Here is a 20,836-nt window from a genome sequence, read left to right as displayed (position 1 = left end):
CTCGGGGGCGGGGAAGTGGTCTGGTGGGTTTTCGCCCGTTGGGTAAATGTGTGAAGAGAGGGAATTCTGCCCGTATTCAGTTATTAGATTCCTTTTGGTGTTGTAAATTTGTTTTTCTCTTTAGAATAGATTGCCACTGGGTTCAGCTCTTGTAATAAAAAGGAGTTTGTTTTGTAGGGACAAATTGTAGGGGTGATGGTGGTTTTGCATACTCGAGGTTTACTTACGAAGATCAGACTTGCTAGATCTAAGTGAAGCTATTCGGTAGACTCTAATGTGTCAGGTCACCTGGTTCATTTTTTGAACTCTGGATTGTGTCCTAGGTTTGTTAGTTTTTAACTTCCTGTTGAGTAATGCCATCATTGTGCACGGTTTAATAGTGTTAACATCAGCAAACTTGTAAGGACTGTAGTGAGGTGTCAAGAACTCTGGTAGGATTGGCAAGTGTCAGAAGTAACTAACGATGTTACGGTTTTAGTGAAACACACAAGAAATTAGACCTGAATCAGTTCTCTGTTAACTATTTCCTAACTAGGTACCCAACCTGTAGACTAGGTACCCTCTCTTTCGAGTATCTGTAGTACCCTTCGTTATAGAATTATGTTACCAATTTTGGGGTTTTTTTTTTACCTTTAGGTCCTAGATTCTAGTTGCCTATCAAAGGAGAATTGTCAAGAGGAAGGTTACTGAATCAACTATCCAGTGTTAGTGCAATATTGATTAGGCAACGTTATATACCCTTCTCATGTTTAAATGTGTAAATATGATTCAGAGTTACATTAAGATTAAAATTTGTAAAGTTATGAAAACTTAAAGATATTAAAGCATTCATTGGTGGGGCCTACTAGCTATATACTAAATACTAAATGCTTAGTATTAATTTTTCTTCTAGACTCCTACACTACATTCTTCATCTCATTCACTTAGATAATGGGACATTTATTGAGTGCCTTTTTATAACCCTCTTTTCATACTGTGGGCCTTGTTATAGCAGAATGGGTAACTGTAGGAGCTATAGAATCTGATGGGGTTTAAATCCCAGTGTTCTCCATTAACTCAGTAACATTGGGCAAATTATGTAGCCTCAGTTTACTCATCTGTGGAATAAGGTTAAGAAATGTAACCATATTATAGGCTGCCTGTAACATTTATGTAATACATGTAATGCTTGTAGAACTGGTGTCCTGAAAGTTCTTTAAGTGTTAGCCACCATTGTTACCTTTCTCTCTTAACAGCTTTGTTGAGATATACTTCATACACCAGTACAGGTCATTTAAGGTATGTGTGTGTGTGTTTTTGTATCATGTATTAATAAAAAAAAGTGTGTAAGTATATTTTGTTACATATGTTGTAGCAAAATTTGCCATTCAGACCACTTTTAAGTATAAAATTCCAGTGCATTAATTACATACAACCCTCACTGCCATTGATTTCTAAAACTTTTTTATCACTTCAAATAGAAACAGCCTAATTGTTACAAATTAATGCCCATTGTTCTACCCGTCTAGCCCATGGTAGCCTCTAATCTGTATTCTCTCTATTAATTTGCTTGTTGTAGGTAATCCATGTAAATAGAATCATAACAATATTTGTTCTTTTCTGTCTGGCTTATTTCATTTAGCATAATATTTTCACGGTTTATTTATGTCAGTATATATCTATACTACATTCCTTTTTAAATAAAATTTTGTTGTAGTTGTTGAGATATAGGTGACATTTTTAGTCCTTTATTTTTATTTTTTTATTTTTAAAATATGCATGCAGAAATGGGGTACAGGCCAGAGGTGCAGGGGTGGTGAGAGGATTCACCAGAAACAGAATGGGGAGCAGAACAGGCAGATTGAGTGAAATACACTGCTGAGGGGAGCAGCAGGCAAGACAGGAGAGGTCTGCTGTGCCCTGTGGATCACTTGCAGGCAGGGATCACTCCCACTGAAGTGGTCATGGCTTGGCTTAGCTTCGCAGTGCAGCACTTCAACCCACTGCCCCAGCAGGGAGGGCCCTTTAGTTTGTGACAGGCCCTTTTTTTTTTTTTAAAGATTTATTTATTTATTCATACAGAACTGGGGTACAGGCCAGAGATGCGGAGGGTGAGAGGATTCACCAGAGAGAGTGGGGAGCAGAACAGGCAGATCGCTGAGGTATACTGCTGAGGGGAGCAGCGGGCGGGTCAGGAGAGGTCTGCCATGCCAAGTGGATCTCTTTCGGGGCAGGTGGGGATCGAACTCATTCGGAAGTGGCTTTAGCTTCTTAGTGCAGTGCTTTAACCCCCTGCGCCACCAGGGAGGGCCCTTTAGTGCTTTTTTTTAAAAACAATTTATTCATCGAAGAACTGGGGTACAGGCCAGAGAGGTGTGGGGCAGTGAGAGGATTCACCAGAGACTGAGTGGGATGTGGGTTACCTCCATGGGGGATCGAATTTGTGCTGCATGCTGCAAATAGAATCATAGTGCTAAGCTTTGACACTTGTGCCCAGGGAGGCCCTGTCTTTAGTACTTTAAAGAGGAGTAACATTCTGTTGTAGGTAGATGATTGTTTCCATCTTTTGGCTATTGTGTAACTATTCTGTGAACATGGTTATACAAGTATTTCTTTATGCCCCTACTTTCAATTTCTTTGGGTTTATACCCAAGATGGGTCATATGATAATTTCTATTTTGGCTGTTTGAGGAAGCTCTGGACTGTTTTTTTTAAAACAGTATTTGCATAATTTTACATTCCTACTAGTGATGCACATCAATTTCTCCACATCCTTGCTAACACTTGTTATTTTGGGTGTTTGTGTGTGTGTGTTTAAATGATATCCACCCTAATGGTTGTGAAGTATTATCTGTCTCTGTCTTTTAAGGACTTTTTACTTGCATACATTTGCATTGTTGTGCAGCCACATCATCTTGTAGCCTCAGAATTGTGTTCCTCTTCCCCTTCATCAAATCAGAATTGTGTTCCTCTTCCCATCATTATCTTTTCTGACTTCTGGCACAGTCATTCTACTTTCTATCATTATGAATTTGCCTATTTTATATACCTCATATAAGTGGAGTCATAAATGTCACAACATTAGTTGTGACAGGCTTATTTCACTTGTAATGTCCTCAGGGTTCATCTGTGGTATAGCATCTTCCAGACAAGTTGAACTTCATCAGAATTAAAAACTTTTGTGCATCAAAGAACACTATTATTTGAATAAAAGGGCAGATCAAAGAATGAGAGAAAATATTTCCCAATACATATCTGGTTAGGGATTAATACCACCATATCTAGAAAATTCCTAAACTCAACAGCAACAAAACCAATTTAATTCAAAACTGGGCAAAAGAAGGAGACCCAGAGAGCCAATAAGCACTTGAAAAGATGCTTAGTATCATCAATCATTAGGAAAATGCAAGTGAAAACTGACGTAAAATACCTTTCACACCTATTCAGATGACATTAAGAAAAAAAAAAAAAGAAAAGAATATGCTGATGGAGAACTTGGAGAAACTTGTATTCTGCTAAGACTGCCATAATAAAACACCTGAGATTGGTGGCTTAATCAGCAGAAAATTTTCTCACAATCTGGAAGACCAGAGTGCTAGCAGGATTAGGTTTTGGTGAGGCCTCCTTGGCTAGTGGAAGACTGCCTTCTTGCTGTGTCCTCACATGCAGTTATCTCTGTGCTTGCATTCCTGATGTCTCTGCCTCTGATATCCCTCCTTTTGATTTAGGACCTGCCCTTTGGGCCTTTTAACTTTTCTTTTTAGGACCTGCCCTTTGGGCCTTTTAACTTTTCTTTAAATATTCTATCTGAAAAGGTAGTTACATTGGGGGTTTGGTATGTCAGCATGTGCATTGTGGTTGAGGTGGGCACAAAAAAGAATTGAAAGCAAGGATATGAAGAGATACTTTATGCCTGTGTTCATTGCAGCATTTTTTTTTAAAAAGATTTATTTATACAGAACTGGAGTACAAGCCAGAGGTGCAGGGGCAGTAAGAGGCTTCACCAGAGACAGGGGAGCTGAACAGGCACATTGACGAAGCACACTGCTGAGGGGAGCAGCGGGTGGGTCAGGAGAGGTCTGCCAGGCCATGTGGATCACCTCCAGGGCCTGGGATTGAATTCGTACTGAAGCAGCCAGAGCTATATAGCAGTGCTGCAGCCTAACCCTTTACACCACCAGAGAGGGCCTGCAGCATTATTAATAATGGTCAAGAGGTAGAAGCAACTCGACTGTCCAGTAGATGAATAGATAAACAAAATGTGGTATATACATACAATGACATACTACTCAGTCTTAAGAAGGAATAGATATTACAGTATGGATGAACCTTGAAGATATGCTAAGTGAAATAAGCCAGTCATGAAAGGACAAATATTGTATGATTTTTTTTTTTTAAGATTTATTTATTTATGCACACAGAACTCTGGTACAGGTCAGAGGTGCAGGGACATTGAAAGGATTCATGAGAGACAGTGGGATGCAGAACAGGCAGATTGACAAAGTACACTGCTAAAGGGAGCAGTGGACGAAACAGGAGAAATCTGTTGCACCATGTTGGTCACCCTGGCCGGGGATTGAAGTCATGCTGAAGCAGCTAGGCCAGCTTTGTAGTGCTGCGCTTTAGCCTGTGCATCTCCAGGGAGGGCCTGTATAATTCTACTATTAGGAGATATGTAGAGTAGTCAAAATGACAGAGGGAAGGTAGAGTGGTGGTTGCCAACAACTCAGTTAAGGGGGACTGGGGAGTTATCATTTAATGGGTACAGAGTTCACTTTTACGTGATGGAAAAAGTGCTGTGAATGGATGGGGATGATGCTTGCATAACAGTCTGACTGTACTTAATATCACTGGCTTTTTACTTAAAATGGTTTAAATGGTAATTATATATATATTTTATAACAAAAAGCAAAATGAAAAATAGATCTTGCTGATTCTCCTTTTCCACTTCCCCTTTCTTATTAATCTTTTTCCCTCTTTACCAACAAGTCACCTCTCTATTTAAATCTAAGTGAAGTACAGTACCCCGGGGGGAATATCTTTAAAGACATCACATTATCTGTTTCATCTCTTATTGAAGGATAGTTTCCATTTTTAAAACTATTATGAATAAAGCTGTTGGGAACATTTTTGTATTCATTTTTGTGTTCATTTATCTTGGATAATACTTGGAAGAGGAATTGCTAGGTCATAATATAATGTTTGTGTGAGACCAACGTCTAAAGTGGTTGTACCATTTTGCATTCTTGCCAGCAATGTATCATATTTCTGATAGCTGGAAAGCCTTGTGTGTTTGATTGGTGAATTTGTCATTTTAGCAGCTCTTGCCTATCTATAATTGTATCTCATTATGTTTTTAATCTTTTTCTTTTATGATTTATCTTTCTGGGTTGTATCTGATACCAAGGTTGCTGATACTAGGCTGAAAAAGATTTTCTCCTGTGTTTTAATTTTTTTTTAAAAATTTGCTTTTATTTATAAATGCATACAAGAACTGGGGTATACACCAGAAGTATGGGGTTGAGAGGATTCACCAGAAACAGAGTGGGAAGCAGAACAGGCAGATGTACTGAAACATACTGTTGAGGTGGACAGGGGTGAGACAGGACAGGTCTGCTGTGCTATGTGGGTCAACACCCTGGCTGGGCATCAAACTCATGCTCCAGTGGTTGGTGATAGTTTGATAGTGCTGAGATTTTAACTCCTGAGCTACCAGGGAGGCTTGCCTGTGTTTTCTTCTATCTTTTTTTTTTTCATTATTATTTTTTAAGATTTATTTATTTATGCATACAAGAACTGGGGTATAGGCTAGAGGTGCAGGAAGTGAGAGGATTCACCAGAGACAGAGTGAGTAGAAGAACAGGGAGATGTACTGCTGTAACACACTGTTAATGGGAGCATCAGGTGAGAGTGGAGAGGTCTGCCATGCCATGTGGGTCAGTTCCCTGGCCAGGAATCGAACTCGTGTTTCAGGGGCTGCCGTTATCTTCATAGTGCTGTGCTCCAACCCATTGCGTCACCAGGGAGGGCCTCTGTTTTCTTTTAGAAGCACTATTGTTTTTGGTTCTACAGTTATATCTGATTCTTTTTTCCATTTTCCCAAGATTAAATGATTATTAAAAAAGGGACACCATAATATATATAGATTTTATTTTATTTTATTTTTTTTAAAGACTTATTTATTTATTCATACAGAACTGGGGTACAGGCCAGAGGCTCAGGGGCGGTGAGAGGCTTCACCAGAGACAGAGTGGGGAGCAGAACAGGCAGATCGATGAAGTACACTGCTGAGGGGAGCAGCGGGCGGGTCAGGAGAGGTCTGGTTCGCCATGTGGTCTCCTCCGGGGCAGGCGGCAGGCGGGAATCGAACTCATACGGAAGTGGCTTCAGATTCTCAGTGCTGTGCTTTAACCCGCTGCGCCACCAGGGAGGGCCTATAGATTTTATTTTAAAGAAATTTTAAAATTTAAGGCCCTCCTTGATGGCGCATTGGGTTAAAGCACAGCACTATGAAGCCATCACAGCTACTGCGGCACGGCACAAGTTCAATCCCCGGCCAGGGATGTGACCTACATGGTGTGGAAACCTCTCCTGACCTGCTCACTGCTCTTCTCAGCAGTGGATTTCAGTTGATCTGCCTGTTCTGTTCCCCGTGCTGTCTCTGGTGATTCCTCTCACCTCCCACACTTCTAGCCTGTACCATAGTTCTTGTATGCATAAATAAATAAATCTTTTTTTTTTAAATTAAAAAATATTTTTGTGTGCAAGAACTGGGGTCTAAGCTAGAGGTGCAGGGCTTGAGAGGATTCACCAGGGAGCAAAACAGGTGAATTTACTGAAAAACACTGTTAAGGGGAGCAGTGCGCGAGACAGGAGACGTTTGCTGTGCCATATGTGTTAGGGCGCTGGCCAGGGATCGAACTAATTAAGCTCAGGGTCTCTTCATTCACTGCTGTGTAGCTTCAGTTGAGGGCAGGATTTGGGCAGTTGAGGTAGCAGACCCTTTAGCGCCCGTGTACATGTACGCCAGCCACAGTCAGTTTATGGAATTGATGTTTGAGTATCATTTTTCAATTAGATGATATGGTAGGATTATATTCCTTGTGGATTTTGACTTTCTTGACTTTGGTCTTGCTATATATATCAGCTATGGATCTGATGAACTTCAGCATTTAAAAGTCTCAACATGGCATTTGGTTCACTGCCCAGTGCCAGTTTTATTTACCAAAAGTGGTCCTGGCTCCCTCCTAGCAGCAGAGTTTTACCCATTTAAATTTGAGAAATTTTCTCATATATTGACTATTTGTGTATCATCATTGGAGAAATGTATATTCATAGCCTTTGTCTATTTTAAACATTGGGTTTTCCTTTCTTTATTGAGTTCTAAAATTCCAAAATCCCTTATTGGATACATGATTTTCTCAAGTTCTTCCCATTCTGTGTGGTCATTTAAAAAAAAGATTTGTTTGTTTATGCATACAGAACTGGGGCACAGGCCAGAGGTGTTGGGGGGGCGGTGAGAGGATTCACTAGAGACAGAGTGGGAAGCAGAACAGGCAGATGTACTGATACACACTGCTGAAGGGAGCAGCAGCAGGACAGGAGAGGTCTGCCACAATGTATGGGTCACCTTCCTGGCCTGGGATCGAACTCATGTTGCAGTGGCTTCATAATGCTGCGCTTTACCCTATTGTGCTACCAAGAGGAGTGCAGAGTGCACTAACTGTTAATGAAGTCCTTTAAAACATAAAAGCTTTAAATTTGATTATAATCAAGTTTATTTTTGTTGCTTGTGCTTTTGGTATCTGTCTTACCTAAGAAGTCATAGCTGCATCAGAGATCACATTCATATTTATTTTCATCTGAGAATTTTATCACTTTACCTTTTACAATCAGGTCTGTCATCCATTTTTTAAACTTACATATGTATATAAGAACTGGGGTGCAGGCCAAAAGTGTGGGGGGGTGAGAGGACTTACCAGAGAAAGTGGAGAGCAGAACAGGTGTCTCCACCAAAACACACTGCTGAGGGGAGCAGCCAGTAAGACAGGAGAGGTCTGCTGTGTCATGTGGGTCACCTCCCTGGACGGGGATTGAACTTGTATTGCAGTGGTTGCTTCATAGTACTGACACTTAACACCTTGTGCCACAAGGAAGGCCCAAGACATCTTTATTTCTTTATGTGGCTTTGAGTTACCATTTCAATTTCCTCTCATTTCAACCTAAAGATTTCCTTTTAGTATTTCTTACAGGACCCATCTAGTTATAATGAACACTTAGTTATTTTTTTTAATTGCATTGTCTTGAGAACTGTTTGTGTTTTAAAGATTTATTTATTTATGTGTACAGAACTGGGGTACAGGCCAGAGTTGGGGAGGGTGAGAGGATTCACCAGAGGCAGAGTATGGGGAGCAGAACAGGCGGATCTATTGAAATATACTGCTGAGGGGAGTAGTGGGTGGGTCAGGAGAGGTCTGCTGGGCCATGTGGTCACCTCCCTGGCCAGGGAAGGAACTTGTGCTACAGTGGCTGTGGATAGCTTGACACTGCTGCACTTTAATTGTGCCTCAAGGAGGGCCTTGGAACTCTTGAAATATTTCTGTTCTTTCTCTTTCTTCTCCTGGAACTCCTATAATCACATGTTGGTCTGCTTTATGGTGTTTCCATGATCCTTAAAACTTTGTTTACCTTTGTATTTTTCTTTCTGTTTCAGATTATAATTTCAGTGCCCTATCTTCAAAATCACTGATTTTTTCCTTCTTTCTGCTCAGATCTTCTGTTGAACTTCTCTAGTGAATTTTCTTTCCAATGAATTTTGTTTATCTGTATAGATTTCTCTTTGTTTATAGCCTCATTGTACTTACACATTGTTTTCCTGATTTTCTTTAGTTCTTTGTCCATGTTATTATTATTACTTTTTTTTTTTAAGTATATTTAAGACAGTTGTAAAGTCTTTGTCTATGAAATCTGATGCCTGGGCTTACACAAAGATAGTTTCTGTCAAGTTTTCCCCTTTGAATGGCTCAAATTTGCCTATTTGTGTTCTTTCGATTTTTTTTTTTTTGGTCATCTAAAATCAACTTGACTATTATAAAATGATAACATTGGAAATCAGATTTTCCCCCTTCAGCAAGGTTTGTGATTTTTAAGGGGTGAATGTTGAAGGCTGTAGTAGTATGTTCTGAGATTTCTCTCAGCTATTTTTTGCAACAACTATTCCTTGTCATATGTGTTCTTTAACTTTTGTTCATGTATTTTGGCCAAGATTTTCTTGAATGACAGGAGTTCAGACTAACAAAAACTAGAAGAAAGTACACCACAAAAGCAAAAAAGAGACCTGTGAATTTTCTTTTTCTTCTCTTGAGATTGTACTTTGAAAAACAGAAGTTTTTAATTTTGATGAAGTTCACTTTATTTTTTCTTTTGTTCTGTGTACTGTTGGTGTCATGATTAAAAAACCCTTGCCAAACCATGCAGATTATTTGGTGTTGAGGCACTCTTAGCTGATCTTGCTCTGGGCTTAGGGATCAGCTTCAGGTGCTTTGAGGTTTTCTCAGGGCCTGCCTGATCATATCTTGTCTGGTTGTACATAAGAATTTTCATGTATACATTTTGCTTTATAATGGTGTAATTTTCCAAAGTATTTTATCCCAGCCTCTCCATTTCTGAGTCTGTAGTCTGCAGTTTTTTTGGTTATTTCTGTGTGTGTGTGTAGAAGAACTGGGTGTAAGCCAGAGGTATGGAGTGGGTATATGTCTGAGTGTATTCACTAGAGACAGAGTGGAGAACAGAACAGGCATGTTTACTGAAATACACTGCTAAGGGGAGACAGGAGAGGTCTGCTGTGCTTGTGGGTCAGCTCCGTGGCCAGGATTGAACTTTGGTAGTAGCAGTGATAGAGCTGAGATTTAATCCCTAAGGTACCAGGGAGGCCCAAGATGATATTTCTAAAAAGAAAGGTAGAATAGATGCTAGAAAACTAGTAAATAATTTAGAAAAGAGATGTATGTTTGGTACATTGAGAATTTTCTGGTATCTGAGAGTGTGCATTTCTAATTAAAAATGTATTTTTCTGGTTATAAATTAATACATAAATATTTAAAAATGACTTCCAAAAATATGTGGCTCCTAATTATGCCAGATAGGAGGAAATTAGTTTTTATTTTATGTTCTAATATTTATTTTTTGTGCTCTATTTTGTATAGGTCCTACTAAACCCAGGGTTTGATAACAAAAGGATCTATTTATTGGGGTCCTCTTGGCAAGGAAAGAGATGTGGGGGGATTCTCGACCTGCTAACAGAACAGGACCTTTTCGGTAAGTTTTGAAATTTGAATACTGAAATGGCTGGTATTTTAATGTTAAAGATGAAGTGGGATATTTGTGTACAAACAGCTCAGAATTTTTTAAAAAGATTATTTATGCATACAAAACGGGTACAGGCCAGAGGGGCAGTGAGAGGATTCTCCAGAAGCAGGTGGGGGCAGAACAGACAGATCAACGAAGTACACTGCTGAGGGGAGCAGCAGGCGACACAAGTCTGTCACGTCATGTGAGTCACCTCCCTGCCCGGGGATCGAGCTTGCAGTGAAGTGACTGCTGGTAACTTTGCAGTGCTGTACTCTAACCTGTTATACCACCAGGGAGGGCCCAGTTCAAATATAGGAACTATTTAAAATTTTCTTCTCATTTTTAAAGTAATTATGAGGTTGACTACCCATTATACCAAGTATTTTGTGTTTTAGTATTTTTAGGATTTATTTTTATTTATTTATGCACACAAGAACTGGAGTGTAAGTCAGAGGTGTGGGAGGGTGAGAGGATTCACTGGAGACAGAATGGGGATCAGAACAGGTCTATCTACTGAAATGCTCTGCTGAAGGGAGCAGGGAGTGAGACAGGAGAGGTCTGATGCACCATGTGGGTCAGTTCCTTGGCCGGGAAGCGAACTCATGCCACAATGGCTGGTAGTATACTGATAACTCTGAGACTTTAACACCTATACCACCAGTCAGGCCCTAAGCATTTTTTTTTTTAACATTAAGAACTCCCCCAATTTTTAACTCACTTTTTATTTCTTAGCCAAGTAACACATACTTGGCTAAGAAGGAAAGCTAACAATATGTACATAGAATTGACAAATGTATACAAGTGACCCATTAAGTTCACTAATTCTGTATAGAATCCAGAGCCTTGTTTTGCCCATGGCACATTGTGTTTCAGAGACCATAATTACTTCTGAGAAAGAGAGCTTTCTTGATGCAATTTTCTAAAATACATTTCAGTTTTAGGGGTACCAAGAGAAGTGGTACCATTCAGTTATAAATATATTTAAGATTTAGGTAGTGAATTTGTTGTAGTCTTAGGTAATAAGCACTAATGATTTGAAGTTAAAACTATTTTTAAAATTTGCCTTGTTCACTATTAATAAAATCCTGTAGGAATGTGATTTTTGTGGTTTTACTTGGTATATGGTGAAGAAATCTGACCTTTAAGTTATACATTAGAAAATTATGTGTCAGTTGAAACTTCTGTAACTAGTGTATTTTCTTTTGGATTAGCAGTTGGTGAGACTTTGTATTGTGTAAATTCAACAGATACTTTCATTCATTATTCTGAAACTTGGGGTTCAAATGAAAAATTTAGGTCATTTGAAAATGTGTTTAAAAATTCATATAATATTTAGTAAAGCTAATTAATGACTACTAAATGATAGGGATCTTTACTTTCTGCTCAGCCATCCTTAAAGCATTGATGGTGATGCTGGGTATGTTTATTCTTTCAAAATATCAACGTCTGGATCTGTGGTTAGAAAATTATATTCTGTAGCTTGCTGTTTAATTGGATCACAGCCTTGATCACTTGTTAACAAATTGTCCGTGGTTTCTTTCATACTACATTGGCAGAGTTGAATAATTGAGTTGGAGACTACAAAGCCTAGTATAATTATTATCTGGCCTTTATAGACAAAGTTGGCCCATTCTTAGTCTAGATTAGTGGGCTTTAATGTTAACATTTTAAAATATTTAGATTATAATCTTTCTTTTCTACTCGTATTTATGTAAAATTATTTTGTAAGTTAGACACTACTTCTTGTAGAATTAACCCAATTTAGATGGTTTTGGTACGCCTTCAGATATGCTAGGTATCTTTAATTTTTGCATAACTTAAAAAATTTTTCTGTTACTAGCTTTGGTAGCACATATACTACAATTGTAACAATACAGAGAAGATTAGCATAGCCCCTGTGCCAGTATGACAGGCAATTTCTTGAATCATTCCATTAAAAAATAAACAAATTTAAAAAAACTTCAGGACAGGTTTTCTTTGACCTGTTTATTTAAAATTATATTTCCTTACCTTAATTTAGCTTAAACATAAACCATTACATATTATTTTTTAAGATCTTTGGTCAGAAAGGATACATAATTTATATAACATAACTGTTGTTGGGACCAATTTGAATTTTAGAAGGTATCTTACAGTAAAATGATTTTGTGTTTCATTTTTACAACTTCTTTATTTTATTTTGATTGAAAATTTTTCATAGCCACTGATATTTTATATATATATATTTAATAATATAATAGTTTATTTTTACATCATTTTGTACATTTTTTTTCATCTCAATTGTAATCCTCGTGGGTTTCCCGATATTTTATATTAATAGAACTGCTTTTTTGAATAGTCTACATAAAATACAGTTCTAGGAATCCTAGCATAGTACTTATTTGAGATCTGTTTGATCTTTTCAAATTAAGATGATATGATACGCCGTAAGGCAGTATTCAGAGGTGATATTGGATGTGTTCTAGGCAGAAAATATGGAAGTTATGATTCTTAAGCGGTGATCCTGTGAGTGTCTGCTGAGACTTAAATCTTCCTGCAAGCTCATAGTTGGGATTTTAATAATTTTTTTAAAAATGAGCGACACTTAGGATTAGTGGTAATGTCTGAATTTTAAATTGTATTACTTATAAAGAACATTTAAATTTGCTCCTTTCAGATGGGTCACAGAGATGTACCTAATGTTAATGGAGCTAATGGAAGTAATCAAAACCATTAAATACACGTAATTCAGATATTTAGATTTACTGTTGTTAGATTCCTGTTTAACAAAGCATTTGTAGCTGTTTTTCTTGAACTGAGCGACCCAGAATCAGTTGTCCTTAAAATTTTCTATAGTGGTATAGTCTGAGCTCAGAAAGATCATTGAATAGAACTATATATTCTAGAAGGAGATAACTAAATTGGAATTGGCTTCTTAATACTCTTGCTTTACTTCTATGTAGTGGAGAACCTTTTGGATCATGTCAGATTTTCCTTTTTCACATTCTCCCTTCCCTCCACTCCCCTCCCCTTTAAGTTTTAGATCCTAAGCAACTAACTGAGTAATTGAGTATTAATAAATTCCCTAGTCAAAACTTGTAAAAATTTTGTAAAATGACCTGAAGATTAAGAAAAGTGAAGAAGTTGGATTGTATGAATGATTGGGCCAGTTCTCTTGTGTTTTTAGAGCTCTGTAAACTGAGAATGTGAACATAATATACTGGTTTTTTTTTTTAAATGTTTTATTACTCTGAAAAATTAATATGGGGAATTGGAGTCTGGAATATCAACCTTTCTTTATTTGTAGCCCAGGGATAATGCTTGACTACTAATTCTCTCTAGGGCACTTTAGCTTTAAACTCCTGAATGCTGTTGTCTGTCTTTGTCGATTTACACATACTAGTGGCATGATTGATGGTGCCTTCTGTGATATCCTTAGTAATCACAATAATAGGACCCAGGTGAGAACTTCTAGATGGAACCACTAGTAGAACTGGGATTGAAAAGCAGCCAGGGCTGATGCTCAGCTGGTGAACACTGGTGTGTCCCTACTAGTGATTTATACCCAGTATTTCTTCATTTTGAGCTAGTATCCATTATGATTGGTAGTGTCCATGCTGTGGCTGTAATAAAATATTTTGGAGTATTACCCCCAAAGAGAATGACATCTCCTGAAACTTAACTGTTAGACATTCACAGTGATTTGATTTTTCTGATGTATAGGAATCATCATGTTGCTCTTGGAATTCTAAGTTCCCTGGCTGTAGGAATGGAAACTTGTAGCATGTCACCATTGCTAGCTTATCTGGTGTTGCGGATTTTCCCTGTTGCAGGACTGGGTGAAAGCTTTTTCTGCAGCAGTCATGTTGAAAACCTTGTGTTGACTTTCCTCGAGTTCTGAAATGGGAGCGTAAAACTTTACTCCACCACTTCGTCTTAAAATAGCAAAACATTGCTGTTTTCTGCAGATCTAGGACTTTGTTACAGAACTCTGCCAAAAAAAAAAATGTTTACAGAAGAATGTGCTGTGATTAGAGAAGAATATGCTGGTGTGTAGATTTCAAACTCTCTGGACAATATGAATAACACTGTCTTTGTTTCTACAGTGGGAGCCAAGAAGAAAGGTTTGCTCCCGGGTGGAACAGGGATTATCCTCCTCCTCCCCTTAAGAGTCATGTTCAAGAGAGACACTCTGGCAACTTTCCTGGCAGAGATTCACTTCCCTTTGATTTCCAGGGGCATTCGGGGCCTCCCTTTGCAAATGTAGAGGAGCATTCTTTCAGCTATGGAGCTAGAGACGGACAGCATGGTGACTATCGAGGAGGGGAGGGATCTGGACATGATTTCAGGGGGGGAGATTTCTCATCTTCTGATTTCCAGAGCAGAGATTCATCACAGTTGGATTTCAGGGGTAGGGACATACATTCTGGGGATTTTCGGGATAGAGAAGGACCACCTATGGACTATAGGGGTGGAGATGGTACTTCTGTGGATTATAGAGGTAGGGAGACAACTCACATGAACTATAGAGACAATGTTGACTTTAGAGGTAGGGACGCTCCCCCATCTGACTTTAGGGGTCGCAGTACTTATGATTTAGATTTTAGAGGCCGGGATGGATCCCATGCAGATTTTAGGGGAAGGGATTTATCTGATCTAGATTTCAGGGCCAGAGATCAGTCTCGTTCTGATTTTAGAAATAGAGATGTATCTGATTTGGACTTCAGGGACAAAGACGGAACACAGGTGGACTTCCGAGGCCGAGGTTCAGGTACTAGTGATCTAGACTTTAGGGACAGGGATACACCACATTCAGATTTCAGAAGTAGACACCGGTCTAGGACTGATCAGGATTTTAGGGGCAGAGAAGTGGGACCTTGTATAGAATTTAAAGATAGGGAGATGCCCTCTGTGGATCCAGATATTTTGGAGTACAGTCAGCCCTCTACACAAGATAGAGAACATTCTGGTGTGAATGTAAATAAGAGAGAAGAATCCACACATGACCATACAACAGAAAGGACTGCTTTTGGCATTCAGAAGGGAGAATATGAGCATTCAGAAACAAGAGAAGGAGAAACACAAGGTGCAGCCTTTGAACATGAATCTTCAGACTTTCGGAACAGCCAAAGTCCACTTCAAGACCAAGACAAGTCACAGCTTTCTGGAAGTGAAAAACAGAGTTCAGATGCTGATATGTTTAAAGAAGAAGGTGGTCTGGACTTTCTTGGCCAGCAAGACACTGATTATAGAAGCATGGAGTACCGTGATGTGGATCACAGGCTGCCAGGAAACCAGATATTTGGCTATGGCCAGAGCAAGTCTTTTTCAGAAGGCAAAACTTCTCGAGATGGTCAGAAGGATCTTCAGGTATGTTAATGGAGTAGATTGCTTTTTTGCTTTTCTGAATGATAAAGTGTAGTATCTAGGGTCATAACCATTAGTCCTGGATCTCTCCTTATGCCACTCTTAAAAAAATTTGTTTTTAAGAGTGGAGTATATATCTGTAGAGAAAGTACTCTCAGTCAGATAGTATTTTTGCTGTGTTCCACTTCACTATTTTGCCTAAGGTAAATGCCTTAAATGCCTTGGGATAATTTAATTTGAAAAGTTTCTGTCTTTGGGAGTTGGTTCTCTCAGCTCTTGTATAGTGAGGTTTTGTAGGTATTGAGTTTCATTTTTCTTAGACACTCATTTTAGAGACTACTTAGGAGTCTTTCCTTAGTCATGAGCAGGTGATATTGATGTTGTAAGTGTCTTGTTAAGTTAACTGTTAAATTTTTACATGAATAATGTCTAAAACGTATGTAATATAAGTGAGGAGTTATATTTGCAGTTGGACCATGAAAATATTACCTTTTAAATAGATTATATTATACCTGTCTCTGCTCAGGTTTTTAAAAAAATTTTGAACAGAAACCCTAGGGCATGATTTTATTAAAGAATGAATTTTGTGGATAGTAGTGCTTGATTTATTGCTCAAATCAAGATATTTTCAAGAGTAAAAGAGAACACTGTTGATAATAATGCGAGGACAAGTAGGCATACTGGGGGTTGTGGTTGCTTAGTGACTGGAGACTTTTTCTCAAAAGTTAAATCTTATTAGAACTTTTGAAATGTCAGGAAATCAGTTGGAACTGAGACTTAAATGAATATGGAAATGCAGATTTCTCTGAATTATATACAGTTGTAGGCTGTAGACCCAGATACTTGTTTGTACTGAAATTTGTTTATAGATCCTATTTTTGATAAATGACATAGTTTAATGTTTTTTTCTGTGTTCTCGCTCAGGAAAAGAAAATTACAGTTTTGAGTACATGTTAACTTCTTTTTTCCTGATTATAAAAGCCTTATTCCATTTTGTTTCTCTTAACATTATGCTTTACTATATCAAGACTCTTTCACCGAACCTTGGCTTATAGTCTAATGATTTGAAATCAAATTTGGAACTCATAAAACTATGAATTTTCATATAATGCAAGTTATTTTTATTTTTAATACTGAGTTATTTACATTTCATGTTGTTTCATTTTACACACTAAGATACATTTATTTTTGAAATAATTTTTTATTCTTAATTCAAGGATCAAGATTATAGAACTGGCCCAAGTGAGGAGAAACCAAGCAAACTTATTCGATTACGTGGGGTGCCTGAAAATGCCACAAAAGAAGAGGTAAACCTCCTCTTTCTTTTTTTGGGGCAGGAGGTCAGGTAAAAAAAAAGTTATTAAATTTTATATTTTGAAAAATTTCAGATCACAGCAAGGTGCAAAGAAATGTATGCAGTCTTGGGTATTCTTTACTTAACCTCCCCTAATGTTAATATTTTACTTTACTATAGTATAGTAGCTAAAGCAGGAAATTTGCTTTGGTACAGCTATAGAGCTTATTCAGATTTCACCAGTTGTACATGCACTCACTGTGGTGAGGTTTGTAAATGAAAAAAAAAAATTCATTGTTCTTCTCAGATCTGATAATCCTTCCTTAGGGTATAATCCAAAAGGGAGGATTGGAGTACAGTAGTAAACACCGAGAAGCTGCCTAATTGATCATTGTTAAGGGACTGGCTGATTAAATGATAACTGAACTTACAGAAGAATTTAGTCCAAAAATTGTAACACCAGGTCCTGCCTGGTGGCCCAGTGGGTTAAAGCACAGCACTTCAAGCTAGTCCTAGCCGCTTCAGTGTGAGTTCCATCTCTAACCCACATGGTGCAACAGACCTCTCTTGACCTGCCGGCTGCTCCCCCCTCTGTCTCTGGTGAATCCTCTCATTGCCCCTGCACCCCAGTTCTTTTTTTTAAAGATTTATTTATTTATGCATACAGAACTGGGATATAGACCAGAGGTACAGGGGCAGTGAGAAGCTTCACCAGAGACAGAGTGGGGAACAAAACAGGCAGATCGTTGAAGTACACTGCTGAGGGGAGCAGCGGGTGGGTTAGGAGAGGTCTGCCACGCCCTGTAGATTACCTCCAGGGTAGGTGGGGATCAAACTCATGCTGAAGTGGCTTTAGCTTCTTAGTGCAGTGCTTTAACCCGCTGCGTCACCAGGGAGAGCCCCCCAGTTCTTTTTTTTAAAGATTTATTTATTAATGCTTGCTTAACTGGGGTATAGGGCCAGAGGTACAGGGGCGGTGAGAGGACTCACCAGAGACAGAGTGGGGAGCAGAATAGGCAGATCCATGAAGTACACTGCTGAGGGGAGCAGTAGGCAAGAAAAGAGAGGTCTCCTGTGCCATGTGGATCACCTCCGGGGCCAGGGATCTAATTCACACTGAAGCGGCTGTGGCTAGCTTGCAGTGCTGCATCCTAACCTGTTAACACCACCAGGGAGGGCCACTGTACCTTAGTTCTGTATGCACAAATAAATAAAATCTTTGGGAAAAAAATTGTAGCACCACAAAAATGCTTACTTTGTTAGGCATTATGTGATGCTCATAGCATTTCATTTAGTTATCACAATGTACTATAAGTGCTCTTTCATTCACTACAAATATTATACACTACTGTGTGCCAGAGTTCCAGGCACTGAGTGATACAGCTGTAAACATTATTAAATCATTGCTTCCAAAGATGATAAAAAGTAAGCAAAAACTGGCAGTTTCAGGCTGTAATAAACACTCTGAAGAAAACTAAGGTTAAGGTATCACTAGGGTAGTGGTTGTTTAGTTCTAATAGTTAGGAAAGGCATCATGGATGAAGAGAAGCCCAGGCCTGAGTGCAGGGGGAAAGCAGTCCATTTGTAGATGGGGAGTAGAACAGAGTAGGCTGCAGGAGTGCAAGTCCTGTGACCCTGGACTAGAATGAACTCTAACAGATGAGAAACTGGGCACTGTGATACAGCAAATGAGCAGGAGAGACTTGGAATGTAGGTATTTAGATTTCAGAACGAGAGCTGGAGCTCTTCACAGTTTCTTCTGCTTTTCTAAATTTGGGGGAAAATGTTTAAAAGCTTTATTTATTTATGCATACAAGAGCTGGTATAGAGGCCAGAGGTGTGGGGGTGAGAGGATCCATCAGAGAGACAGACTGGGGAACAGAACAGGCAGTGGCTACCCAAAGCCACTGCTGAGGGGAGCAGGGCACAGGAGAGGTCTGCTGCACCATGTGAGTCACCTCCCTGGCTGGGGATTGAACAACTCCTGCAGTGGCTTCGGATAGCTTCATAAACCTGCACTTTAACCCCTTGTGCCACCCAGGAAGGTCCCTAAAGTTGGAAATTTTTTAATAATTCTGTTCTCATTTAACATATATTAAAAGCCTAAAAGTGTGCATTTTAATTATGCCTTTATAAAGCAATCATAGCTTTAAATTATGTAGAATAGGGGCCCTCCCTGGTGGCGCAATGGGTTAAAGAGCAACACTACTAAGCTAGCCGCAGCTTCTTTAGCAGGAATTTGATCCCCAGCCAGGGAGGTGACCCACATGGTGCAGCAGACCTCTCCTGTCTCGCCTGCTGCCCACCTCAGCAATGTACTGTTCTGCTGTTCTGCTCCCCACTTTGTCTCTGGTGAATCTTCTCACCGCACCTTTGGCCTGTACTGCAGTTCTGCATGCATAAATAAATATTTAAAAAGAATTATGTGAAATAAAAGCCAGTAGAAAAAAGACAGTAGTAATCAGAGTTTGATTGTGATTTGTTTCATTAGTGTAAGCTTCTCATTTTTTGCAGATTCGTAATGCCTTTCGGACTCCTGATGGCATACCTGTGAAGGACTTGCAGTTGAAGGAGTATAATACAGGTGAGTTTCTTAACATGCATGTGGTCTTGGGTTAGGAATGGTCTTTACCAAATCCTTACATTGTGCACAACTGAAAAAATTTTCAAGAAACCACAATTAAGATTGCAAGGCACCTCCTTTGGTACCTTTAAAGAGCAGCCAGCTTTAGTTTTACCTATGGTTCTTTGTGGATGTTTTCTTCACACATGATGGGGTACACATCCCATTTCTTCTGATTGACTCAAAGATACAAAGTGAATGTTATAGCATTTGTACTGAATATATTATAATTATTAAAATTGCTGTTTATGTTCTTTGTGGTGGTGGAATGTTTACTTTGGGATTTCATAGGATTTAAAAACTTACTACTTGTAAAACTTTTCATTTAATTGCTTCAGCATGAAATTTAAAACTTTCTAGAGATCACGTACAAATTAGTAGTTTCCTGAATTTTCAGTCTTTCTCTAAGAATGGAGTTCTGCAATAGCTATTTTGTTGAAATCTATGACCAGATCCAGGAGGATTTTCTCTTTGACTTCTGTACTGTGGTCTGAACTTCAGATTAAACTTAAAAATATCTTTTTTAATATTTTATACTACCAAGTATGATGAAATCCTTTAAATATTATTACGAAAAAGTAGTTAGAAGTGAAATTCCAATCACTTAAAGTATTGACCAGTATTTTTAGAGAAAGCAGAACATTAATCTTTTTGTGGAACTTCAAGTTAATGAATTCTTCATGTAAGATCATGCCATATTATTGAGGATATAATTTTACTTTCAAACATTTTACTATGGAGTAAAATTTTTTTAAAGATTCATTTTATTTATTTATGCTTACAAGAACTAGGTAAGGTGTAGGCCAGAGGTGCGAGGGCTAAGAGGATTCACCAGAGACAGAGTGGGGAGCAGAACAGGTGAATCTACTGAAGTACACTGCTGAGGGGAGCAGCTAGTGAGAAAGAGAGGTCTGCTGTGCTGTGTAGGTTAGCTCCCTGGTGGGGAATTAAATTCATGTTGCAGTTGCTGTCTATAGTTTGAAAGCACTGAGACCTTAACCCATGCACCACCAGGGAGACCCCATGGAATAAAAATTTTATGTTAATTGGTTCTTATTCACATTGATTCTGCAGAGGTAAACTATCTACAAAAATAAATTTTTTTGTGCTTGAAAGACCAGCATTTAAGTTCAAAAATGGATTTTTCTGTAGTTTAAGAAAAAGCTCTAAAGCATTGTTCCTCAGAGAGCTAACTATTTTTTGTTTAAAAAAATACCAACTTTCAATTTGTAGAGAAAGGACGA

The 20,836-nt window shown here is 38.6% G+C and overlaps 1 protein-coding gene across 5 annotated transcripts in view; it reads left to right on the top strand.

Moving 5' to 3' along the window:
• The window catches only part of RBM6 (RNA binding motif protein 6), an 89,329-nt gene that overhangs the window by 747 nt on the left and 67,746 nt on the right, over positions 1 to 20,836 (top strand). For 2 of the 5 annotated variants that reach the window (XM_004676141.1, XM_012720418.1), the window contains exons 2-5: positions 10,185 to 10,296; positions 14,415 to 15,678; positions 16,893 to 16,982; positions 19,484 to 19,553. In XM_004676141.1, coding sequence (XP_004676198.1) covers positions 10,253 to 10,296; positions 14,415 to 15,678; positions 16,893 to 16,982; positions 19,484 to 19,553 — 1,468 coding nt within the window. In that variant the 5' untranslated portion in view covers positions 10,185 to 10,252. Of the gene's footprint in view, positions 1 to 1,258; positions 1,279 to 10,184; positions 10,297 to 14,414; positions 15,679 to 16,892; positions 16,983 to 19,483; positions 19,554 to 20,836 lie in introns of those variants that run through there. The other 3 variants (XM_012720419.1, XM_004676142.1, XM_012720421.1) reach the window with 3 other exon arrangements.

Source organism: Condylura cristata, unplaced genomic scaffold (assembly GCF_000260355.1).
Source record: "Condylura cristata isolate star-nosed mole 26May11 unplaced genomic scaffold, ConCri1.0 scaffold00004, whole genome shotgun sequence".
NCBI classification, from domain to species: domain Eukaryota; kingdom Metazoa; phylum Chordata; class Mammalia; order Eulipotyphla; family Talpidae; genus Condylura; species Condylura cristata.
This window is presented reverse-complemented; position numbering and strand designations above follow the sequence as displayed.